This window comes from Phasianus colchicus, chromosome 1 (genome assembly GCF_987193195.1).
Source record: "Phasianus colchicus chromosome 1, bPhaCol1.hap1.1, whole genome shotgun sequence".
NCBI lineage: Eukaryota > Metazoa > Chordata > Aves > Galliformes > Phasianidae > Phasianus > Phasianus colchicus.
Genome location: NC_143436.1, coordinates 90,874,854 through 90,901,253, shown reverse-complemented (window position 1 = coordinate 90,901,253; position 26,400 = coordinate 90,874,854). Strand labels below are relative to the sequence as shown.

The 26,400-nt window shown below is 40.4% G+C and overlaps 2 protein-coding genes across 7 annotated transcripts in view; one reads left to right on the top strand and one right to left on the bottom strand.

Moving 5' to 3' along the window:
• The window catches only part of ZNF654 (zinc finger protein 654), a 39,080-nt gene extending 25,204 nt beyond the window's left edge, over positions 1–13,876 (bottom strand). Inside the window, exons 1-2 of one of the 4 annotated variants that reach the window (XM_090152227.1) lie at positions 13,794–13,876; positions 3,804–3,949 (exon numbers count right to left, since the gene is read on the bottom strand). Coding sequence is in view for 1 of the 4 variants with exons in the window: in XM_031589992.2 (XP_031445852.2) it covers positions 3,804–3,949; positions 13,252–13,383 (278 nt within the window). In the remaining 3 variants the exon portion in view is untranslated. Of the gene's footprint in view, positions 1–3,803; positions 3,950–13,105; positions 13,147–13,251; positions 13,438–13,793 lie in introns of those variants that run through there. The other 3 variants (XM_031589992.2, XM_090152234.1, XM_090152237.1) reach the window with 3 other exon arrangements.
• On the top strand, positions 13,849–20,470 carry CGGBP1 (CGG triplet repeat binding protein 1). 3 transcript variants are annotated; one of them, XM_090152294.1, is made up of 3 exons: positions 13,937–14,022; positions 14,272–14,645; positions 16,223–20,470. In XM_090152294.1, exon 3 carries the CDS (start codon positions 16,252–16,254, stop codon positions 16,753–16,755), a length of 504 nt encoding a protein of 167 aa, XP_090008420.1. In that variant the 5' UTR covers positions 13,937–14,022; positions 14,272–14,645; positions 16,223–16,251; the 3' UTR covers positions 16,756–20,470. The 3 variants fall into 3 exon arrangements, with proteins under 3 accessions (XP_090008411.1, XP_031445851.1, XP_090008420.1); XM_090152285.1 differs by lacking the exons at positions 13,937–14,022; positions 14,272–14,645 and adding an exon at positions 13,849–13,930; XM_031589991.2 differs by lacking the exon at positions 14,272–14,645 and having other exon boundaries at positions 13,911–14,022.
• The last annotated feature ends 5,930 nt before the right edge of the window (positions 20,471–26,400 follow it).

The window sequence follows — 26,400 nt, the reverse complement described above, 5'->3', positions numbered from 1 at the left end:
AAATGAAAATCTAATGAGGTTTAACAAGTCCAAGTGCAAGGTGTTCCACACTGGTCAAAGCAATCCCAGATAAGAGACTGAAAGAACAACTCATTGAGAGCAGCCTTATAGAAAAGGACTTGGGGATCCTGATGAATGAAAAGCTGGACAATGAGCCAGCAGTGTGCTCTTGCAGTCCAGAAGGCCTTAAGTATCCTGGGCTGCATCAAAAGAGGAGCGGCCAGCAGGGAGAGAGTGGTGACTTTCCCCCCTTATCTGCCCCTGTGGGGCCTGACCTGGAGCACAGTATCCATGCCTGGAGCTCCAGTACAAGAAGGATGTAGGCCTGCTGGAATAGGTCCAGTGGAGGCCACAAAGAGATCAAAAGACTGGAGCACCTCCCCTATGAAGAAAGATTAAGGGAGTTGGGCTTGTTTAGCTTGGAGAAGACAAGGATCCAAGGAGACCTCATTGTGGCCTTCCAGTACTCGGAAGGGAGCTTACAAGCAGGAAGGGGATCTACTTTTTACATGGTCTGATAGTGGACAGAAGGCGGAATGACTTTAAACTAAAAAAGAAAAAGTATATTTACATTAGACGTTATTAAGAAAATTTTTACTTGGCAGTGAGGCACTGGAACATGTTGCCCAGAGAGTTTGTGTATGCTCCATCTCTGGAGGCAGTTAAGGCCAGGGTGGATGGGATACTGGGCAGTATGACCTTGTAGCTGGCAAACATGTTCATGACAGGGGGATTGGAACTAGATGATCTTTAAGGTCCCCTCCAACCTAAGCAATTCCACGATTTGTAGAAGGAACAATGCTAGAATTAGGACCAGAATCTTATCAGAAGTTCATATATGCCTGATCAAGGAAAGAAATGAGCAAATGCTGCAACATTCATCTGTCTAGATACTTACACAAGCAGCAGACAGATACTACTACTTATGTAATTAGTAACTCTCAGTGGATGTCTTTTTTCAGCTCACTTAAGTCTCTTCGGAGTAGTGAAGCCACTCCGCACACACAGTATCCCTTCAGAGAAGAGATCCATAGCTCCATATCAGTGTGAAAAACTCCCTCCTCATACATGGTTCCTGCTTGCCAACCTGATCTGGTCTCTCACTTGTCATTTCTTTACAACTTCAAGTGCCCCAGTTTAATTCTTGATACTTATGTGGAATTTATTCCACTCTTTAGCATTTGCTGCCTTGCTTCAGAGCTTTTCTGATCCTTCTTTCTGCACCACCTTTACCACCTTTTGAGACGGGAACAGGCAGATACACCAAAACAGCACAGAATGTTAAAGACGTGATGTACTGTGATTCTGAGCAGCTAGCTCTCTGCTTTGTTCCATCTTACTTACTAACACTTTGCATTATTGAGCATTGTGATGCACACTGAAGTGACATTTTCATGAAAACATTCAGAGTGATAACAGTCTCACTCCATGGCTGTAATTGTCAGTTTGAAGCCCACCACCACACTGAACATTTTGATTGTTTTGTTGTGTGGGTTTTTTTGTTTGTTTGTTTTTGTTTGTTTTTTGTTATGCTTCTCTTCATTTTCCCCAAGTACCATTTTCCCCAAGTATCACTACACCCTTGTCTAAGTTGAATTTCATCACTCTCTATCATAAATCCTTTCTATGGGTATTTACAGTTTGTCCTTTATGATACTGGGGAAAAAGCAGTACCATAAACAAATGTGGCTGTCTCACTGACTGAAATAGTTTACAATCATATCAGTAGCATGACTGTTGGACACTTGGTTGAGAGGAGTCCTCCAAATCCTAACCTAAAGCTAGTCCACATTCCTCTGCTTCTATTGAAACTCTGCTGATACAATGGAATAAAAAACAAGAGACTAGTAAATGAACAAAAGGAGCCTGGCTGTAACGCAGTGAGATAAGCAATGTGCCAGAGCATGGAGCAAGTATGCTTTTTCTGTCTCTGTTCAGTGCTGCCTTATTTTAATTTAAAACCATTCCCATTTGTCTTATCACTATCAGATCACATATAAAGTTGCTCTCCACTTTTTTTTTTTTTTTAAATAAGCTCCCTTTAAAGAATAAAGGCCATAGTAAGATCTCCACAAATGCCTTCTCTTGTCCAGGTAGAATAATCACAGCTCCCTCATCCTTGTTTTGTAGCAGGGTTGCTCCAAACTAATAAAGGAAACTATCAAGCTGTTTATGTTTCCGAATTAACAGTCTCCATTTTGTTAAAATTACTATACACAATTCCATTCTGGCTTTGCTATCTTAAAACACAGTCTGCAACATGGTACATCCATATTTATATGCATAATAATGCTGCTTCTTACTTTACCTCATCACTTATTAAATATTACTGGAATCAGAAGTTTGCCTAAGAACAGTAACAACATTATTAGAAATTGCAAGTACAGACACTGTTGAATTTATGATGAATTTGTGTATGACTAATACATACAAGAAATGACTGTCACTAATGCTAAGAGTTTATCATCTGGTCCCCCACAAAGTCTTACTAGAGTACGACAACATAGTCAGGCAGATTCTTGTTCTCTAAAACCTAGGACTTGACTAAGATTAAGATTTCCCAGTTAATCACACTACTAAGTCCCAGAATCCCTGATATTGTCACACAGATTCAGAAAACAAACCACACAAAGACATTATTCAGTTATTCTAAAGTTGAAAGAAATGGAGGTCCAGCTCCAAAAAAATCAAGACATTATAGGAATAGCTACCATCCAAAATACAACAAATATCTGAGTTTCTCATTCCCAGTTCCCTCCAAACTCTGCTATCTGAAAGTATTTAGAAGCACAATTTGACCTTTGTGAAATGAGTTTTTTCTAAAAACTATTGAAAAAGAGAGGTCACATCTTTTGATTCAACTGCTAAGTCATTTTCTGAGCATTCCAGTTTTAGAAATCATATTTTAATTCCATAAATAATCTACTGTCAAATAGTTCCCCCAAAAAAACCTCAGTCTCCTGAGTGAAGTTTCACAGCACATGAAGATAGCAGATATTCTGACAGCATGCAGAATAAAGCTTTAAGTTTTACTTAACTATTACTAATAGGTCAAGAACTGTAGACAGTTCCACCAGACCACGTAAACTGATAAAGGCTACAAAAACATTTGCCTCTGAAGACTAGACAAAGCATGAGTGAGACATTCCCAAATAAATTTTTGAACTGAGACACAGAGCTATATTTGAAGATGTTGCTCAACAAGAAAGCTGGACAGATAAATTTGATCCAAGCAAATTGAACCAGCAGACAGAGCTAACTCAGATTTTTATCTCCATCTGCTGATGAGAAAAATCAAGTATATAGGATCTCAGCTAAGTACAAGTCACTTAAAGTATCGAGGTTTTTTTGTTGTAGTTTTTTTTTTTTAATCATCTGTCCAGCACTGCAGTTTTTGAGATCTGAAAAGTTCTTTTTTTTTTTTTTTTTTCTTTTTTTCTACTTATCATTACCCCCACACTTTCAGTCTTCACTTTGGAAAATCAGCACTGCATACAGAAAACCACACAGCAAGATATATGTTCTAGCATTCTGCAGTTCTCTGTCAAATTGAACATACACATAACAGGCCAAAAATCATAGCAAATCATTCCTACAGGTATTTTCAGAACTTGAACATGAAAATCTATTTTAAAATTCATTACTTTCTTAAACAGTATAAGAAATTTGTCTTAAGTACTTAGCTTATTACATCAACCTTAAAAGCACTGAGGATCTCTGAAACCCTACTAACTATTATAAACAGTACAGCACTAACATTCTACATTGTAAGGGAGATATGAAGAAAAATATGATGTACTTACAAAGCTAGGCTACTCAATACGTATTGTACGTGCTCACATTCAGCTGGGAATGATACACAGGCAGATGTGAAACAACAGAGAGCTGTCTGAAGCACCTGAAGCTGAGGCAGAGGAACCTGCCATCTTCCAGCATAGTCTTCAACAACCTAATGACAAAAACATTGAAAGCCATATTACAAACCAAAAACATCCTCTTTAATCATTAAACTATAAATAGTTTGTACTGTACCTGCTTCATCTCCCCTCCTTCCTTAGAAGTAGGGTTAATAAATAAAAAAAAATCTCAATCCACAAAAATAGAATCCTGACCACCTTTGGTCATCAACTAAAAAAGTAGAAACTTCATTACTTAGATTATAACACTAAGAATACTTAATGGATCATTTACAAAGAGTAAGGCCAAGAAAAACATCCACTTTATACAGTAACATAGTAGTTATAGTACTACTACTATGTTACCACAGTACTACATAGAAGATGCACTTAAACATAAGCTTTTATTTTGCACACAAATACAAATTATGGAATCTGTAGCAATTCAGACAGCCTACTCTAAACAAACAGAGAAGAAAACGACCACCCTGAGTTCTTCCAGACTGTTCTCCTGTTAGCAGAGAAGGGCAGAGATACTCTCTTACACAACCAAACAAATAAATTTGGCCCTTTTTATGTGTATGACAGAGCTTGAAGCTAACTATACCTTCATCTATGGTTATGAAACTACACTATTTAGAAAGGAAAAGGATGATGAAAATAGGTGCTTTAAGGAAGACATGTATCCAATCATCTACTGGTCATGCAATTGATCTTGCTTGTGTTATTTAATGCAGGAATCCCCATATTTCTGACATTACCTATTCCCACATCGGGTGGCTTAACTAAGACAACACCACTTGAAATTTCTACAGCATTATCAATGCATTAAATTCCACCCAATCTGCTTTCACACAGTCTCTGTATAGAAGACAGAATTTAGTTCAGCACAGCATTAAAACACAGATTGGTAAAGGCTGAAGACTGGTCATTGTGCTGCTGCCCTATAGAAAGTAGGAGTTAAAGGGTTTGGGTCTTCTCTACTCCTTAATCAATAGCTAAGATGCAAGTCATATGCAACACTGAGCAGGCAGAAAAAGCATATTACTTCCACACTTTGGCACACTGCTCATCTCACTGCATTACAGCCAGGATCCCTTTGCTCATTTACTGATCTCCCATTTTTCCCATCACAACAGCACAGCTTCAATAGAAACAGAAGGATGTGGACTAGCTTTAGGTTAAGGTACAGCATAACCTTCTCAACTCCGATCTCCTACATTTGTAGGAAGTGAGAAGCTGGTGGGGAACCAAGTGCCATCAATCCAGTTAGAGAGAAAAAGCTGAAGCACTCCTTAGTGCTTCACACAAGGAACAAGCAACACACTCCAAGAAAGCTGTGAAGTGCCAGCCCTCATTACACACCTGGGCAGCTTATCTCAAGAGCCAGTCTGGCTAGCAAAGCACAGTTTAAAACAAAAAATCAAACGTAACATTCTGCAGGTTTTCTTTTAGACTTGAAGTCTGTGACCCTCCCTCAGACCTGTCCACTGCCCCTTCAGCTAAATAAAGAGTTCAAAGTCAAGATGATTAGCCTGAGATTTTAGCACCAAAGCCACACACCTAATTAAATTTAAGGCTCTAAAATATGAACAGGCCAGCAACCCATTTCTGACAGTCTGGTTATACCCACTCCCAAACAAAGTAGCTATTGACAATGGGAGCAATGTTATTTCTTGCTATTATTTTAATTTTCACTAACAACACTGGAGATTGATTTATATTTTGAAATGGCATTCTGCCTTTCTACCAAAACCATTTTAATAATTCCTATTTCAGAACCAGTTAGTTTAATGCAGCAAATATCTAGGTCAATTGGAAGAGAATTAACTGACTCGTGGATAAATACTCTTCCTGTTACAGGAATAATAAGCAGTTCAGAAAATTGTACTGACATCACCTATTGTGATCTCTCTGAAATACTTCTAAGCAGGTCCCTTGCATGAGAAATAACAAATCCTTATAAAAAAAATCAAAGCAGACCAAGAAAACAGACTCTACTGGTTTTAGCCTCTATGAAGTAAACGAAAACAATAATAATAAAAGTTTCAATTCCCACCAGGGTGTTTTACAGCACTGTAACCTGACAGCCATAATACTGACATGTTTGTAAATTATTTCAATCAGCGAGACAGCCACATTTGGTTATGGTAGTACTTTTTCCCCAGTACCATAAAGGACAAACTGTAAATAACCATAGAAAGGATTTATGACAGGGAGTGATGAAATTCAGCTTAGACAAGGGTGTAGTGGTTCTTGGATGTAGCAACTGGACAGATCACTACAATGGGAAAGAAATTACAACAGAGGCAAAATGACAGAAGGATCAGCACAATAGAAAGATGCAGTAAGGGAAGAAGATTGTTCACCTGTATCAGAAGATCCTAGCTTTGCAGGGGAAAGCATCACCAAGGAGGGATCTCCAGAAAGAGATCCTTCCCTAGTGGCAATCAGCTCTTAAATGCAGTCTAGGAGAGATGCAGCCAGGCTCCAGCCCTTCCGATCACACAGCTGAATTGCCTTCACCTGTGCTCCCAGGGCTGACCCGAACTTTTCCCCAGGTGATCAAGCTGTGGTTCAGGCTGTGACTCAACAGTTCCCATACATTGGGGAAAAATGAAAACAAGCCAAAAAAACAAAAACAAAAAAAAACCAACAACAATCAAAGCAGAGAGCTAGCTGCTCAGAATCACAGTACATCACAACATCTTTAACATTCCATGCTGTTTTGGTGTATCTGCCTGTTCCCATCTCAAAAGGTGGTGCAGAAGGAAGGACCAGAAAAGCTCTGAAGCAAGGCAGCAAATGCTAAAGAGTGGAATAAATTCCACATAAGGATCAAAAATTAAACTGGGACACTTGAAGTTGTAAAGAAATGACAAGTGCAGGGGAAGAACCAAATCAGGTTGGCAAGCAGGAACCATGTATGAGGAGAGAGTTTTTCACACTGATATGGAGCTACGGATCTCTTCTCTAAAGGGATACTGTGTGTGCAGAGTGGCTTCACTACTCCAAAGTGACTTAAGTGAGCTGAAAAAAGGCATCTACTGAGAGTTCAGTTCTAAAAGAGTGTTATTAAAGCACAAGTAATACTAGATTTAGTGTTCTATCTGGAAACATCAGAAGAGAAATAATCAAAACATTTTTTTTATTCTACTCAGTTGATGGCCTGTATGTGGTTACGTATCCCACATACCATCAAGATAAATGCATCCTTATAAAACCAGATTCAATTACTCAAATAGAGTAGAAAAGATCTTAAGATTTCAAGGCTACATAAGTCACTATTTAAAATATCATAGAAAATCATTTCAAATCAGTATCTAAAAAATGGATATAAGCAATGGCTTTACAGCAATTCACATGAATATTACATAAGGAATAACCAAACATAATCACACTTGTGGCAAAAGAAAAAAACATCACCAAGCAACAGCATGACACATCCTGTAAGACAAGTTTCTGCCAAAGTTCTGTCTTTAAAGCTAAATGCTTTCCCCCACTCACAGCTACTGAAATTTCATGTATTTGGCCGAGTTTGCTTTGAGTATGAACAAGACCTAAGGCAGAGCTCCATATACTCTTTGGTTAACTAAATGTAATGAGTAAGTTTCCAGATGTATTTACAGTCTACTACTTGCATTATGGTGAAAAACTATTAATCCTACCAAAGTAAATTTGACCACTAGTGGCACTGCAGTTAATGTACCTGTTAAAGATATTACTTGATGATTGAAATATTTTTATTGGAAAAATGTAACATGTATTCATATCTTTCAGTGAGTCCCCCCTAGAGTAAAAACCAACTGATTTATAGAAATTGTTTTATTATATATGGAAGGGATGACTGACTACATGTGAACTCAACACAGGAATACCTAAGTTCAGGTTACAAATGACATTAGCAAAATACAACCTAAGGTGACTCAAATAAAGCACAAATATTTAATTCTGTCATCTGAAGAAATGCAACCAAAAAAGATGTGTTTTATGATGATGATACTTCTCTAATGTTCTGCCCTTTTTATTATTTGAAAAGGCCTGAACAGCATGCAGCCTATAATCTACCGGACACACAAGCTACAGAAGTATCTTTCCAACATTCTTCTTTTTAAGTGTACGAGGGTGCAATTTAAAAGTTACAAGAATCTTGATAGACTTTTCCATGCAAAACTCAAAACCTTATTTTTCATACAACAGCTAAACTTTGAGACAAGGTGTTAAGAGCTGAAAAAGCAGCAATATAAATAAGCTTGCAATGAAGTCATACAAATTTCCAGAGAAGTGAAAGGAGAAAAACACAACCACTAACCTGAAAAGTATGCAAATACAAAGAAATGAAAGCAAGAGAACACCACTAAAATCCCAGAAATCTAACCTTCTCCCAAAGGCTGACAGAAGGGGTTAATATATACAGCGAGGATGCGATTTCTCAAGATAAAGCAGACACAAACATTAAAGAGAACAGAATATGAATAGAGAGCTGAGTATGCAAATAAGAAAAGACTTCATGTTAATGGCAAGACCAGAGCACTGACTAACTCCTTCAGTCTACAAACACAGTCTGCAAATGAAGAATCTGCTTATCAACTACTATTGTGAATTCTCCCTAAAAGTTGACAGAAAACAGCCAGGTATCCTACAGGTACCACAGTGACTTATCAAGTTTCTCATCAAGCGTCAAAGGAAAAAGTGTCACTACTAAACCTTTGGTACCATTCTCTGCAGGCATGAACTGAAAGCTTGCAATTGCCATTAAGCTTTGCAGGAAATGGTGCTTATCGCTCTTAATTTGTAAGGACTTCTTTTCAAGCCTGAATCTACCTTGAGTATCAAGCAGCACAAAGCTAAGTGCCGGTAACTGGTAGCAAATTGAATCTGCTTCTTTTCACTAGACAACTGGAGAAAGATCCAGCAAAAAAAAAAAACAACAACAAACAAAAACACCCACACAGGAACAAGCTAATTTGCAAATGTAAATAGCTTAAATGTCTAAGTATTGCTTGACTTGCAGTTTGTAATAGATGACTTTACCTGTATTACTTTCCCTTTAAAAGTTTTCATTTAATTGGTAATTTCACATTTAAAAAAAAAAAAAACCACACACACCTAAAAAATGCCAATCAGATAAAGCAAATGAGACTGTAAAAGGTGCTCTCAAAGCCATGAACAAGTGTCAAGCATTTTCATTCAATAAACTACAAATATACATATCTATTACAACACCAGAAGTCATTGCAAGAGAAAACAGTTGGTTCAAAACTACATATTATTCCTTTCAGGAGAGAAAAGACCTTCAAACAGAAGCACTTCCGTGACCAAGATTTTTGTAGCTCCTCTTTAAAAAAGTGTATGAATACCAAACATGTAGCCCAGTAGTCAAAAAAGTAATAAAAGACAAGATTGGCATGAAAGTTGCTCTGTTTTGTACAGAATATGAAAGTAACTGAACAAATACTGATTTGAAGATTTAAGCAAGAATCAAAGACAAGTGGTTTCAAATTTGTGCACATCACCAAAAGCGTGAGAACGCATCAATCCCCAAATGAGAAGAACTATCAAAGATATGTATATTTTTCTACCTTCATTTATACAAAGCAATACATACACCAAAGCATGAACAGATTATTAACACCTAAACCACAAACTACTGGATTTTTTTTTATTTTTATTTTTTGTCTACTGAAATAGATCTAGGAGCCATCATCACCTCTAGCGTGTTACTAAATTTTATTTCTTAGCTTCCTAATACATAAACTCAAGAATTATTTTCCTAGCAGTGACTGAAGATACCACTGGTTAACAAAAGCCAAGCAGGCAATTATTATTTCAGGAAGTCAGATCACACTGGAAGGCCATAAACTGATGTCACAGCAAGAGAAGATCAAGAAGTGTTTAGCCCTAGCAGTATTACTTTAGATCAGAATTATCCTGTGCTTGAGCCTGTACTGAGTAACATAAAAATAACAGCCAGTACAGTTATGCAGCCGTGTGGACAACTACAGAAATGCTGGATGTAACTTGTAATTTTTGATAGTACTTAATGATACGAGAAAACACTGAAAAGAATAAAAAAATTCAAGGTAGTTGATAAAACTATACCCACTTCAAATGCAACAAGGTAAGCTATGCTCACTTTTCATCTCCCTGTTAAGGTTTGTTTTCAAATCAAATTTACCCTTCTAATTATAGAACCACTTCCTTTACAGCTAAAATCTGAACTACTTTGTCTGCCCCTCATTATTTGTATGCACTCACACGGGAACCTCCCAGGGACACCCTGAAAAATCTCAAAACAATTTCAAATTCTGTATGTGACACAGCAAGCCAAAACTCAGGAAGCACTTCCAGATGTTTAGACCGAGGGGGTTCTATTAGATACTATCTTTCAATTTAAAACTACAAATAGTCACAGATGCCTTTTCTCCTGCTTGCCAAATCTGGGAACAGTAGACTTGTTCTTTCCCAACACATAAGTGGCTTCAATGCACAGTGAACATAACAAATGTGAAGAAATGCCAAATCAGCAATTTTAGAAAGAAATGCAGATACATAAACTAGACACTTACTTCACCTTCCATCTGTCTCTTTTCATTCCCAGCCACAGAAATCTTGCTTTTATTTTCCCATGCTATCAACCTCAAATAATCATCTAAAAAAATATTTCATTCCAACTTGCCTTGGAAGGTTCAGGGTGTAATGGTGCTACTATAACACAACAGATCTCAAAAAGTACACATGGCTTTGCAGTCGTCACACTGACTTGATCTTACATCACTAAATCATGATTATGCACGAACTGAAGAAAATGACATGACTGCCCAGTCATCTTTTGCAACCATTCTTTAGTCTACTGTCTAAAAGCTAAGTTCAGCTACAATACTCCAGGCCTCCAGTGTACTGACCCTGTTTCCAACCCTCTTTTAACTTTTTAACAGAATTCTAGAATAAAAGACATGCACATCAATGCTTCTTAAGGTCCTTGCCAGTCTCTTACCCTAAAAACAGCCAAGAGGTCTTTGCTTCCATCTGCAGTAAACGGCTCAACAGGCTAAAAAGGGTTTAGGCCTTGCTTCACTTTTGCTGCAGCTCTTACTGAACAACATGGATGCGCACACACTTCAGACAGCAACGTAACTATATGCAATCTAACATACCCCTGTATTATAATATTTATTCTGAAGGACAAATAGGTGTTTCATTCAATAGTTCAAAAGTACGGCATTATTGTTAAACAACTCTTTCTACAAATGCTGTTCAACTTTTGACACAAAAAAAAAAGAGGAACATGGTAGGGAAACCAGGACATCCAGAAGTGCCAAAAAAAACACAAAGAGAAGCAAAGCTATGTTATCAGTGTGGGATGGAACAAGGTGGAGAGGTTTGATTTGTACAACAGCCAGAAGATCTGGCTTCAGAAGCTCTAGATGGAAAAGTAGAAAGCAATACAGTCTGAGAAAAAGTAGAGACAGAGAGGAAAAAAAAAACACTAATAGAGGCACATGTGAAAAATGTATGACACGCCTAACAAAGAGACACAGTATGTAAGTAAGAAATTATCTTTTATAACAGACGTTCCAAGAAAGAGGTGACCTAAACGTTACGTACACACTGATACTTTCTGAAGAAAAAATGGCAATATGCTTCATCACTTCACCGACAAGGCTGTGGGCCCATGAGCCCCTGTTTGTACAGGTATGGATGCACTGGGACAACTGCACCACTACAGGCCTAACTGTAAACAAGCTACTGCAGAGCACTCAGCTTCATTTGGTGTCACACCACAAAAGGTCACTAGTTCTTTCTACCAGTATGTTACTCCAACTACATCTTGTGTCTGTATAATTAACTCAGTAGAAGTGTTCTTTATTAAAAATATGCTTGAACAAAATGTAGAAGTTTGTGTTTTGAGTCAGCACACAACTGCTAATCAACAGGCCAAATTTACACCAGGAAAGTGCCTAGAGACAAAACGTTAATATGTTATCTCACTTTCAACAGAGTTATTTGAACTATGCATTGTTTTAAAATATTGAAGAAAAGAAACAGAATCCTTTATGAACTCTAAACATTGGCCGGCCATGTGGAGAGTTCATAAACTAAAAGCAAAGCAAAGAAGGGAAGAAGGTTTGGCAATTTTTCTACACAAAAGAAACTCCAGGAGAAGTCAAGGTCAAACGATTTAGACACTCTACCACTGATAGCTGTGATACAATCATTTTGCAGGGTAACTCCTTCCCTGGTCTTGTCCTGTTCTGTTCCCTACTCATTCCTAGCTTTCTATTGGGTAGAGGATTGGTGTTAATGTCAAGTATCGCTCCACCTTCACTCCCTTGTTATCATCAGCTCAACAGATATTAAGTGCAGCTAAAACATTTTAAAGATAAAACTTCCACTCTTGACAGAAGATTGAAAGATTTGTTTGAGCAGGATTCAATCAAATATAACTGTCTGTTCTTCCAGCTGTGGTTTATTCCATACTTCTAAGGTTGTTCACATCTTTCGACTCCCTTCAGAGATCTTTACACAGACAAACTAAGTTTATATAGGTTACCAAACAGAAGCAAATACAAAAGCTTGTAGATAAACCCAAGCAGCAACCTATGGGTTCACTGAGCAGCGCTATTCGAGCTATTTTCAAACACATACTGTAATAAACAACACGTAAAACAAGTGTCAGGAAGCACTAAGAAAACTCTTGTTGAAATGGAGTACTGTGTAAATGGAACAAGACCAGCAGAGTGGTGAGGTAAGCAGCCAAGAAGTTCATAAAATGAAGTAATTACACTGAAGAAAAGAAAAAAGAAAAAGAAAAAAGAAAAAAAAAAAAGCCTAGGCTGCGTTTCTGAGAACTGCAAGCGCTGTGGTTGGGATATACCTACAACAACTCATGCTTCAATCAACACCCGCTGGGCAGGGAAAGCAACCTGTTGGCTCTCGTTACTTTGCAAAGCCGACAGAGGTTGCAAAGAGCACGGAATTAATCGCAGAATTAATTTCTGCCTCTGGCCCTGCGTGAAGATACGCTGCTTTCTGTGAAATAATTAAAGAAAGAAAGAAAGAAAGAAAACAAAAGAAAAGAAGTACGCGGGTCCAATTCTGCCATCCTAAAGGACACAGCCCCGGGGCAGCCCCCTCCACCCCCACCCACCCGGCGTCGTTCCTCCCGCCGCACGTGGCCCAGCCCCGCCGCCCTCCCCGAGAGACACCTCCGCTCCGCTCCCCGCCACCGCTCGGTCACAGCCCCGTTCCCGCCGCTAAGAGGGAGGCGCCGGGGGCCCGAACCCCACCCGCCCCACCGCCGCCCGCGGGGGGGGAGGGGCGAGGAGCGGCGGGGGGGCGGGGCGGCGCTCACCTGGCAGAAGCGGCGGCAGTAATACTGGCTGTGGAGCAGGGCCGGCAGGCCGGCGGGCGGACCCGGAGCCGCCAGGGCCTCCAGCTCCTCGCTGAGCCGCTCCGACTCCTGGTCGCTTTCGTCTTCCGCCATGCTGCTCCGGCCGCCCTGCGCGTACCGAGCGCCCCCCTGCCCCCGCCCCGCCGCGCCGGAAGGGGCCGCCCCCGCCCCGCCGCCTCACGTCCGGCCACGCCCCCCCGCCGCGCGCTTATTGGGCCGGCCGGCGTGCCGCCCGACGGCCAGCGCGGAGACGGCTCGCCGCTGACCTCTGACCTTTGGCTCCTCCCTTCCGCCCGGCCCCTCCGGAGCGTCTTGTGATTGGGGCAAAAGTCTCCTCGTTACTTTACGCAGCCCTTCTCATTGGCTGCTCTTCCCGCTCATCACACCGCCCTCCGCAGCTACTGGCCGAAGCGCCCGTCCACTAAACGCGGAGGTTGCCTTCGCGAGCTCGGATTGGTCTCGGTACGCCTCAATCACGGCATTTACGCCCGCCCCCAACTCACGATTGGGCTAGCTCTCCGTCCGTCTCCCCGCGGCCGCCTCGGGAGCAGCCAATCGGCACCGGCTTTCCTCCCGTCCGCCGCTGTCGGGCGGCGGTCGCTAGGCCGGTTGCTAGGTCCCGCCTACCGCGGCCGCCAGGGTGGGTAGCTGTGTCTGGCTGCGGCGCGGCGGTGGCTGGGAGCGTCCGGCGCAGGCCGCGCGGAGCAGGGGGAGACCGCGCGGCCCCAGCGGGTAACGGCGCTCGGCGGTGGGGGCGGCGCCTCCGGGTCTGCGCTCCGGGCCGGGCGGGGCGGCGCGACCACACCTGTCTGCGTCTGGTCGGGCTGAGGGAGGACCGAGCGGCCTCCGGGAGGCGGGCGGCCCCGGGCCGACGGGGCGTGAGAGGGCCGGGGTAGGCGGGAGGCAAGGCCCGGCTCGCTGCCTTCCTGAGGCGAGGGGCGGAGGGCTCACGCGTGCTCGCGTCGTGTATTCGGGCTGCAGGCGCTCCGCGTCGGCACGGGGACGCTGCCCCGGGAAGCAGACGCGCCCGTCTCTGACTTTACGGGCTGCTTCGCTTGGCAAAGAGGCGGCTACACCTATCGGACCGCTGCAGACCTTCCTCCTCCTCACCTTCGGAGTCGCCCGCAGATCCTGCGCACGTGCGGTGGTTCCGCCTCAGCGTGAGCTGTTAGCGGAGCTCGCTTATCGGCCCTCCCGCAGCCTCCCGGAGCCGTGCTTCGTCCCCGCGCTCGGCAAGCCGGCCTTGCTTCTGAGCAATCCCTGCCAGACCTTTGAGACTAGGAGAAAAACGTCCCGTGTATTCAGCACTTGTCCAGCTCACAGAATTAACTGCCTCCAATCTTGATAGAAGCTGTGTATGATTCGTTTTGATATTTCCAAGTCCTGAGCAACAAGTTGACGTTGGGATAAGACTTGTTGAAAGTTTGGTTTTGGGAGGCTTTCAGTTGTTTGTGAAATTCGTGGGGATAGAGAACCCATTAGGTAACAAACAGTGCCATTGATCCCAACAGAAAATACCTCGCTCCATAGGGTTGTGCAGGATCATTCAAGCCTGTAGTTTTGGAAAGTAGCAGATGATAGTTCAGAAAAGAGACTGGGAAAGTATCTAACGGCAAGATTGTCATCTCCTATGTTCAAAAAGGATGTTGGCTTCTCATGCGGCAGTGTGTTTTTTGAAGATTAAAATTGTCAAGACTGAATTCTGTTTGATGGCTCTATTTCCAGAGCAAGTTAAAGGCATTCTGGGCAACACAAGCTCTGTTCAGTCCTTAAAGTTGGACAGGCTTGCCTTACAGCTACTTGGGAAATCCGTGGCTTCTAAAGGCAGATTTTTTTAAAGTTACAACAGCAAACTGCATGTAACTAAGTAAATATAGTGACACATCTACAGTTACACAGATCTCCCTTTCTGTCTAGTAGTCAGCAGAGGTAATGCAATATTCCTGCAAGTCATTCATCCCCGTAAGTAAATAGCCAGGCAACCTATTAGATTTCCTCAAAATATTTCTGAATTGTCATTTTGCTCAAAAACAAACAAACAAGAAAAACACCTCAAAACCCTCAACTTGAACATAGGGAAGCTTTTCAGTCTTTTACATTGAAAATGTAACAATAATAAGGGAAATAGAGCCTGACTGGTTTTAGTACGCTTGACTAGATTATTGCTTGCTTTGGTAATGTAATTTTAAAGTGATGCTAAAGACAGTCCTGCTGTCTTCTCTGAGTAATCAGTTACCTTTCTCAGAGTGGTTGTCTCCATGGAAAAAAAAAGAAAACAGGCTTTTATTTTTAATTGAAACAATTATATGCAGGTTTCTGTTCACATCAGACTGCTTTTGTTGCACTTTCATTGCAATGACAAAAGAAATTCTGACTCTAAGTCTAATAGCTGAGGTTTGAGGCAGGGATAAAAGTGAAAGGTGTTCCAAGTGAGTGATGAGTGCCAGCAAAGCTCAGATCACTTTATTTTTTAAGTCTATATAAATTGACAGTGATGGCCTTCTTGCCTGAGGTTTTTTCTTAAAACAAGTAATGCAGACTTTCAGGACATAACAAGAAAAATACTGACTCAACATAACTAATAAATTGTCAAACATGTTTAAAATATTAAGAAGGCAAACTTTATCTTCAAGACTAAACTGTATTTGTGGGGGAAAAAAAAAACAACTTTGTGTGACTTGCAGTGATGAATGGATTGAAGGGTTCACTTGAGCTTTGCAGCTTAGAAACTAAAAAGTAGTTTACTGTGACTCATGAGGAACTTCCTTCTTCAAAGGAAAACTTCAGGATGCAGAACCGTTCAGTAATAGTTTTGTGCACGTATCTGACATGTGATTGGCTTTTAGATGGCAGTTAGCACCATGCTGGACGGTCAGCACTCAAGACGGTTTGATTGAAATCATTCCCATGTCTTAATGGCATTTTTCTTCAGCTTTCAGGTAAAGCTCACTGAAGGCCACAATGGAACGGTTTGGAGTGAAGTCCACTCCGTCACGTAACCGCTCGAAGACTGCTTTGTATGTAACTCCTCAGGATCGGGTAACTGAGTTTGGCAGCGAGCTGCATGAAGATGGTGGAAAACTCTTCTGCACTTCCTGCAATGTGGTTCTGAATCATGTCCGCAAATCGGCAATCAATGACCATCTCAAGTCCAAAACACATACAAAGCGGAAGGCGGAGTTTGAAGAACAGAATGTCAGGAAGAAGCAAAGGACTCTGACTGCCTCCCTTCAGTGCAACAGCACTGCTCAGACAGAGAAAACCAACGTCATCCAGGACTTTGTGAAAATGTGCCTGGAAGCTAATATTCCTCTTGAGAAGGCCGACCATCCTTCTGTGCGAGCCTTCCTGTCTCGCTATGTCAAGAATGGAAGTTCGATACCTAAGTCAGAGCAGCTAAGGAAAGCATACCTGCCTGATGGGTACGACAATGAGAACCAACTCATCAATACCGAAGATCGCTGAGAAGAAAACTGTTTTAATCATCGTTGTGAAGTTTTACATATTGATGGTGTGGTTTATTTTTATATTCATGCATATATACAGTGTTACATATTGGTTTTACAAGCTATTTTGTATTGTAGAAATGACAATCTATTTGTGAACTAAGTGGTATGCCGGCGACTGTTGCTAACCCTGCTGTAGACTCCAGAGCTACTTTGATGTAGGACTCACACTGAGTGCAGGGAACATGCCTGGCGTACGTCCCGTCTGTGTTCAGTCCAGCTGTAACTGACGCTAAGAAAAAGGCACTTGGGTGGAGAACCTCCCTTACCTTAACTGTGCATCTGAATACACAAAGAAGAGGATGCAGTAGGAATTGTTCATCGTGTCAGTGGATTGCTTTGTCCAGAATCTTTTCCGTGAGTGACCAAGAAGTACTGCACATTAAAAGTGGAAGAGGTTGTAAAATGGTTAGTTAACAGAAGTGATCTGTTGGGGAGGATGATTGCAATTTCCTAATCAAGTTGGCTTATGTTTTAAAAGAGGAAATATTTTTCTTCTAGAATGCTCTAATCCGATTTGATGCAACTGTGGATGGATGCACTCATTACCTAGCCTAAATAGGTGGCCTTTTGTACCGACCTTTGAACTCCACTATCCTTACAAAACCAAAAGTTCTGAAGATTTGCTATGCCTGTTTTTTTAGATCTCCACATCCTTTTCTTGGTTTAATATGTTCCCTCCAGTTTCAGTGCCAAACTTTGAAAGCTAAGTGGACGAACTAATAACTACGTGTGGTTTACAGCACAGCTGCTAGCAAACAAATCTTACACTGGAGCAAGATCATAGTAGCAGGGGGAACTAATGCCTATTTCTTACAGCAAGATAAAAGATGCTGAATTTAAACTGGGGGTGGAGGAGGAACAAAATAGTGGAGTTGAGCAAGCTTCTCACAGTGTGCAAGGAAAGAGGCTCCTCTGTCTCTCCCTGCAGGTCCTTTACTTCTCACCTCAGCCTTTTAGTCAAAGGAGGTAAAATGATTAAAATACTTTTCAAAATAGTTACTGCAAAGGCTATTAAATATTTCTAAAAACAGCTAGGAAAGCCTGTATACTCTGAAACTGTAATGGAATATTACACACCTGGGGTGTATTTCTTATTCTATGCCAAGATGCTAGCTATTGAACTGACAAAAATTTAAACATAGGTTAAAGAAGTTCGGTAATGTTGCTCTCTCCCAAATCTAGTAAACTGTCACTAAGCTAATCCAAATTGTTATGCCAAACAGTCGACTTGATGCAAGTGCTTGCTCTGCAATGTTTTTAATGGAATGGTGGAGCATTGTAAAAAGAGCTTGATTTTCTTTAGATGTTCTGAATTTAAGGAGCTGTCAAGCATTTTCTAAGTTGCATAGAAATGCTCTGCTCAGCGGATGTAGTGATGCGAGCATGCTTTAACTCCCTCAAGTGGAGCCGGTTTTCTGTTCCTCTTCCTTTCCCTGTAAAGTTTGACAATATCACATTATTTCTTTGATTCAGGATATTTACAGCAATACTACGTATTTGCTAAAAGAGACTAAGTAACCTACTTATTTTGTTTCTGTGGCTAATTTCTAGAGGAGTCTCTTTTGCTGGATTAAAAGAGACTTACATACTTGGTAACAACTGCTTTTTTGTGCAATTCCTGCAGAAATGGAGTTAGTGTTACAACAGTGTCTTCTAGCCTTCTGCTATTGGGAAGTGCTTGAATAAATGGACAAAAGTGAAAAGCAGAAGGCCTGTGCCAGTATGTTGGGTACTCAGTACAGTTCTGTACCATTGGTCCCTGTTGAAGGCAGTGGGATTTCATACAGGTGTGGCAATCCTGTCAATGATATTAATTGCTGGTGTAGGACTTCAGACAAATAACATAATAATGGTTTGGTTTTGTTTTCCTCTAATCCTGTATATCAAAATTTGCTTTCCCAAATATCATTTGCTATTGCAAGAGCTTGCAGATATCATTTGCTTAAGCTCATAAACTGCCTTGGGCTAAAACTGTTTTATAAATCTTATAAAGCCAAGTGAAAGGTACACTGCCAAGAACCTTTTCTGTCCTAACGATAGCAGAATATGGGGTTTGTTTGTTTGTCATGTTTTTTCAGAGTGTTTGTTTGTTTTACAGTTGCTGTCTTCTTGCAGTGAAATGAAAAAACAAAACATATGGTAATATTAACTATACTCTTGCACAACAAAACAAACCTTAAAAATGAAAGTTAGAGATAGCTACAGCTTCTGTTTAAGAGCAGTCACTCATTCATCAAGGCAAAGCAATATTATATCACCCAGTTTATTGAAAGTTTACTTTCTACTTAAGAAGCAGTCTATACATTTAGGCTCTTTGCACAGAATTAATACAATTCTGTGACTTTTGTATCTGAAGTATCTAATATCAATTTATTTTTAATGCAGAATTACTACAGAAGGTATAAGCCTGGTGAGGATCCCTTTCAGTGTAATCATACTGTAACCTGTAACCAACTTATAACAGAAAGTTGACCATCAGGATTTTGAATGGAACTGGCTGAATTTCAACACACAGCAATTTGTAAGACAATGATGTCTTAATAACAGCATTCTTATAACTTAAAAAAAAAAGTTTTTTGAAACTTTATGAAATCAAAATCAACATTGCAACAGATACTTAAAACAAGTTAAAACAGTGGAAAAATAAAGCACTTCCAGGTACCTAGAAAGAATAATATGTTTGTATTCATGGACATAGCCCAAATCACAAACAAGACATTTACAGTTGTTTTCTTTTAAAGTAAAAATGGTTCCACTAAGTCTCGGAATCGAGTCCTGCAAGCAGTCAAGTTTGTACCATAATTTTGCTGTTGTGGCTATAGTTGGACAAAAATAACCTTGTTTTTAATTGCTATTGATTTTAAGGAAGATTTACAGCAGAGGTTTCCTGGTATTTCTAAAACTAAGTTATAACAAATTCCTGGAACAGGGGTTGTGGTTGTGTTGTTTGACAGTCTCCATGGGGTTTTTTGTTTGTTTGTTTTGTTTGTTTTTTTCTGCAGGAACACTGCATTTTTTAGTAATATATTTGAAATTACATGTAATTTCAAAAAAAATGTACTTTGATCATGTATGTACATTAGCTTAGCCAATTCACAGCTAAAATGACTCTGAAATGCATTTTTTAGAACACTTTCAAAGAGTAAAATACTGGACAAAAGGAATATTCTCTGTTCTGTGAATTACATATATAAACCATATTAGTTTCAGCTTGCATGTTCTTGAAAAATGTGAGTTCTAGTATTTTTGAGCATTTTCAAGCCTTTAATTTGGCAGGTCCTTATAGGGAATGAAACACAGGATATAATGAAAAAGAAAGTGGTTTTTCAACTGAGAGAGAAACTTGGTTCTGCAAAGTATGGGATATTCTCATGATAGAAGGACTATTTTTAGTTAGAGCCCTTTTTATCAATTCTGTTGAACTGAACGGTGATGTGCTCCCCACTAAGTTTTGCAGCATCATGTGGGTTTTGGGGAGGAGAAAAAAAAAAAAAGCTGGAAGTTTGGTAAGGGTTATCTCCATTGGTATTTACATATGAAGAGAGGCAAGACTCACCACTGTTGTGTTCACACTGTACTCACTGCTAACTTCTCGTGTAATTTGAGTGCTTGTTGTCTTTGTACAATTTTAAGATTGTATCTAACTTTCAAAATAAATTTTTTTTAAACAAAGATTCTCATTGTAAATAATGCTGTTAGTCTTCAATTGTTTTATCATTAAGGATGTTTTGCTTCTGGTGAATGGTCACAGAAGTGGTTTCACTGAGACGACAAAATGACGATCAGATGCTGGAGTGAGGCTGAATCTACCTGGGTTCAGTTTCCTGCACAGCCACAGGACTTCCTGTTAGAACAGTAAGACCACAGTAAGTGATCTAAGTTTTTATATTAAAATACTATTGGAAGAGAAATACTTTACTTTGTAAAGTTTTCACTTGGTAATGGAAAAAAATGATCCTTTCTTAAAAAAATAAAGGAACTCCTTTTTCATACAATTTATGCATTATCTCTTATTTCAACAAGAAAATAAAGAAGTGGCAGTGGAAGTATAACATTAATGCAAAGCAATGAAAATGGATGGTGACAGAAAAAAATGTGAAGTAGAGCAGTGAAATAGGCAACCCTTCAAGTAATATCACCGTATCTTGAAGTTATTTGACTGTTGGTAGATCTATACAATCCCAATGAAGTATGTTTCAAGACTATACTGAATTTCTGTTGCCAGTCAAGTATGTGATTTTTCTTTCCATTGTGTCAGAAGTTCCTTAATCATGCCTTCAGTTGCAAGTGAATGCTGACCAAAGTAATTCTTGTGCATTTTGATGCTGCAGAAAGCAATCTGTAGATGTGGGGTCGTATAGTTGCCTCATGCTTCAGGTCTTTTCAGGAAGGGCTTCTGTAACCTGGAAGAATCCTTTTCTTCCGAACTATCTGCCAAAAGGTCAAAAATAGATTCTTGTCTCCCTTTCAGACTACATGAAATTCAAGCAATAACAGTCACTGTCAAGATAATCCAGTGTATGTTTGAATATTTTCAGGTTCCTTTTCCTGAGTCCTTGTCTCTTGGCATCTCATGATGGATCAGTGATAAACTGCTGTTGCAGCCCCTTGATTCATGAATTTATTAGTCATTAATTTCCTACACATAGCCATGTTCTGGCATCACCTCTCTAAGTCAGGTTGCTTTTTTTACCCTTGTAGCAAATGGAAAAGCACAAAAGAAATAAACATACCGTTTGGTAAAATTTTCTTGCCTGGGACATTCCTCTGTGGAAGAAGGTTATGTATATATGCAATAGGAAAGCATCAGTAGGAGTCTGTGTGGAAGCTGTTGCAGAATCAGGTGGGGTATGTATTTAAATTTTAATAATGCAGCTATCCTAAATTCTTACGATGACATCTTAACTTCCTAAGTTAGTCACATGGTTTAAGCCACATCCAAGATGCAGTGGGATTAAAAGTACAGCAACTGCTTTCAGGCCACGTTTATACTGTTAATTAGGTCTGGCATTTGTGAATGACGTAGGCTGGACAGCAGACGCTGGAGGATAAACAGTCTGTGGAAGTTCTGCTTAGGTCAATTAAGGAAGTTTTTCTGTTCATCCCTCAACTTTCCTCAGTCCACAAAGGATTTGGAATCTGTGGGTTTTCTAATGCTAGAAGTCTATTTCTTCCATATTCAGAAGCAGACAGTACATCTTAGAAGTAAAACTTGCAGACTAAGATGGGATGCAGAGAGCTACAGCAACTGTCCCTTGGCCTTGACCAATTCCAAATGTTGTATATTGAGTGTAAAATAGAAAAAGTATAAAATAAACAATTCCTGAATATCTATTTCAGCCTTTTCTCCCTTTGAGATATGCTGTTAAGCCTCCCATTTCTATGGCTCACTTTAAGCTTCAGAAAACAGAAAAAAATGAAGATCTAGTCTTGTAAAATAGCATCCGTTTGGTTAGAAGATTTCTGCTAGAGCTGGAGGAGAACATAAGATCACAGGTGTGCAAAGCTTGTCTTCAGCTGAACCCCAAACAAGTACAGGCAGTTTATATTCATGATTTAGAGGCATCTTCTCCAGTTCAGCAGTGTACAGGGAGAGGACATTAAAACTGAGGATTAATTAAGTGCAGTGAAGTGATCAGTACTCTCATATCATCATGTGCTCCATGATCACATGTTCATTAGAAAGTTCTTACTTTCACTTCAGATACTTTTTCTCTTGTCCATTCTTTCTCTTCAATGAGAACCACTGTGTTTCTGAGGAAAATAAATCATCTTTTTTTTCTCTTTTTTTTCAGTTCATTAGTAGAGTATTCTATAGCAATGCAGAAGGGAGATAGGGTACATTCAACAATTCTGTTCAAAGCTGGAGAAAAAAAATAACTGTAAGCTTCTGAGGCTGTTAAGATTTTCTTATACATTGGTTTGTCTCAACTGTTTTTCAATCTGTCCTTTAGGGTACAAAACAGCTCCCATATTCAGTATTAGATTTCACTACAGTAAATGAGACCTCCTTACCTTAATTCTTCTGTAATTAGCCTTAAATTGCTTCCTCCCTCCCCTTATCTCTGAAGCCAATCGTTGCCATAAAACAAATCAAATAATTAGAATAGCCACTTTGCAAAGTGCTTATCCGCAGTAAAACCCTGAGCAGGCTTTTAACCTACACTTCATTGCACTTACAGGCCCTTGTTCATTCTGCACTTCAGATGCAAGATACATGCTTGTGGATTTATCAAGACTCAGCTCATCTGATTAAACTGAAATTGCTCAGGAAAGGCAGGGAGATGCAGAGAAATTCACTGTGATAAAGGAAAGAGCCTGCACAGACAAGAAGTAACTGACTCTTCCTTTAGCAGTGAGTTACAGTAATACAGGATGGGAACAGGCCGCAGGGACCACTCCATAGTCCATGGGACAGCACACTCTGCAAGCTGTGTGATCACAGCTGACAGGCAAATCTCTGGAGGAGAGATGTTTGCCTAGAGACTAGATTATTCAATAAATTCAAGTCAATAAAGCTACATATAGTGTTAGGAAGGTAATTTTCAGCAGACTTGAGCCCATCACCTCCCACCTTAATGCAGTTAGAGGCCAATGCCTAAGAACTTGGAAACAGGGAAAACACAGCCCTCAAAACACACAGCTTTGTCTTGTCATTAGAAAGAAACTGGGACAGAACAGAAGGAGCATTACATAGATATTTCCCTCATTTATATCCATCAAAGTTAACAGTAATGATGATCATAGAATCATCAAGGTTGGAAAAGACCAGTAGCATCACCTAGCCCATCACCACCATACCCATAGCCAATGTTCTTCAGTGCCACATCAACCCGTGCACACCTCCAGAGACAGTAATTCAACCACCTTCCCGGGCAGCTTATTGCATTGCCTCATCTTTCTTTCAGAGAAGAAAATTTTCTTAATACCCAACCTGAATGTCCCCCAGCACAATGTAAGGCCATTCCCTCTTGTCCTATTGCTGTTATGCAGGAGAAGAGGCCGACCTCCACCTCATCACAACCTTCTTTCAGGATGTCATAGAGAGCGATAAGGTCTCCTTGAGCCTCCTCTTGGGACTGCTCTAACTTTACTCCAATACTTTTGGAACCTCTTCCTTAAAATAGTTCCCAATGCACCAAATTATGCTAGTTGTTGCTTTTGTATTGCATTCAACTCTTAGTTCTTTAAAGAATCTGTATCTGCAAGGATTCAGCTGAGGCCCGATTTGCACATAGCGAAGAAGCTACTACACTGCATGTAGTAGAAGTCAGTGCCATCTAGTGACATCTCTTTTTTGTCATCTTCAAATGCTCTCAAGCCTAAACTAAATGTATAAGGACTTGAATAGATGTGTAACTGTCAGTTTAGAACTGTGCCTTCCTTCTTTGGTAAATAGTTATTTTATATTTAAATATATTGATAGTGTATTCATGTTTACTTTTATATTTAAATTCTAGTTATTTTACATTTACTTAGTGAAGTGCTTTATATACAGCAAAATCTTTAAAACATTTTTTAAAAAAACACTGTGTTTTAGTCTCAAATTCAGGGACAGATTTTTATTTATAAGTTAGGATATAAGTTACCATTTAAGATCTTAAAAGAATATATAATAAACAAATAGAACCAACAGAGGAGAATCTTGATCCCTCTGAAGGGCCTCCCTACCCTCTGGCAGATCAACAGTCCCTGCCAACTTGCTGTCATCTGCAAACTTACTGAGGTTGCACTCAATCCCCTTGTCAAGATCATTAATAAAAATGTTAAATAGAAGTGGCCCCAGTGCCGAAGCTTGGGGGACACCACTCGTGACTGGCTGCCAACTGGATTTAACTCCATTGACCACAACTCTTTGGGTTCAGCCATCCAGCCAGTGTTTCACCCAGCTGAGCATCAACAGCCTTACCTTCTAAGCAGGTCACCTTGTCATAGAACAAAATCAGGTTTGTCAAACAGGATCTACCATTCATAAACCCATGCTGACTCGGCCTGATCCCCTGGCTGACCTTTAGTTAATCCATGATGACTCCTGCAGTTTCTGTTCCAAAACTTCCCCGGCACCGAGGTGAGACTGATAGGTCTGTAGCTACCAGGATCATCTTTCCAGCCTTTTCTGAAAATGGGTGTCATATCTGCCAGTCTCCAGTTCACCAGAACATTCCCAGATAGCAAGGACAGTCGAAGGATGATGGAGAGTGGCTTGGCAACCACATCCCCAACTCCTTCAGCACTCTAGGGTACAACCCATTTGCTCACATGGACTTGTGAGCATGAGCTTTCAGAGCAGGCCCAAAACCATCTCATTGTGGATTATGCAGGGCCTATTCTGTTCCCCATCCCTGTATATAATACTTGCAGATGGCAGCTCCTATCTTAAGTTCAAACATTTTCACAAAGTTACCAACAAGAAACTGTGCATTTAGAAAGCTAACATCAAAATGTCATAGAGAGCAGTCAAAGATTTGACTTTTTGTTAAACTTCAGTAGGGAGAATCACAGAATCACAGAATGGCCAGGATTGGAAGGGACCTCAAGGATCATGAATCTCCAACCCCCCTGCCACACGCAGGGCCACCAACCTCCTCATTTAATGCTAGACCAGGCTGCCCAGGGCCCCATCCAATCTGGCCTTGAACACTTCCAGGGATGGGGCATCCACAACCTCTCTGGGCAGCCTGTTCCAGTACCTCACCACTCTGTAAAGAATTTCCCCCTGATGTCCAACCTAAATCTCCCCTCCCTCAACTTAAAACCATTTCCCCTCGTCCTGAGGAAAATGCTCAGTCCAAACCAGTTGCCAGTCTTCCCTTCACCTCGCTTGGAATGAACTCATAACATTCTCACTTTTTGAGGAAGTCAAGGAAACCCCTCAAAATTGTTATAAAATCATAGAATCTCTGAGGCTGGAAAAGACCTTGAGATCATTTAGTCCAACCATCCACCTACCACCACGATTTCCCACTAACCTATGTCTCTTCGTGCCATATCTATACTACTCCTCAAACACCTTCAGGGACGGTGACTCCACCATCTCCCTGGGCAGCCCATTCCAGTGCCTGACCACTCTCTGAGAAAAGTAGTATTTCCTAATGTCCAACAATGTAAACAATATAAAGAGGGATCTGATCACATGCACCAGTCATCTAAAGCAGGATTGACCACCACTCCCTCCCTCCAAATTTTTTTTTTTTTTTTTACAAGAGTCAAAGGACATTAGAAATGCTTTAGGGCTTTGTAATAAGACGATGATATTGACCACAGCAACAAAACCCCTCCCTATTTCCCAAGGTCCTTCCTTGTGCTCATGAAATCAGGAGGAACAAACATGAAATTTAAACTCTATTTACCTATTTTTGAGTGATCGTTTTCTCTCACTGTTTTGCTCTCTGATTAAAATTTCAGCTTTATAATGAGGATACAAAGATTACGTATCAATTACTACTATGGCATTCCTGGCATAAACTTCGGGCAACATTAGCACAAGCAGAAATTACAGTGCTCAGAACACATCCCTTTAATGATCAGTTTTACTGTCTACGCTGGCTATGGACTCAGCCACTAGGTGTCTTCACTACTCAAAATTACAACATGCAGTCCC

Excerpts from the sequence above, each read along its gene's own strand:
- CGGBP1 (XM_090152285.1), top strand. The coding sequence starts at position 16,252 with ATGGAACGGTTTGGAGTGAAGTCCACTCCGTCACGTAACCGCTCGAAG.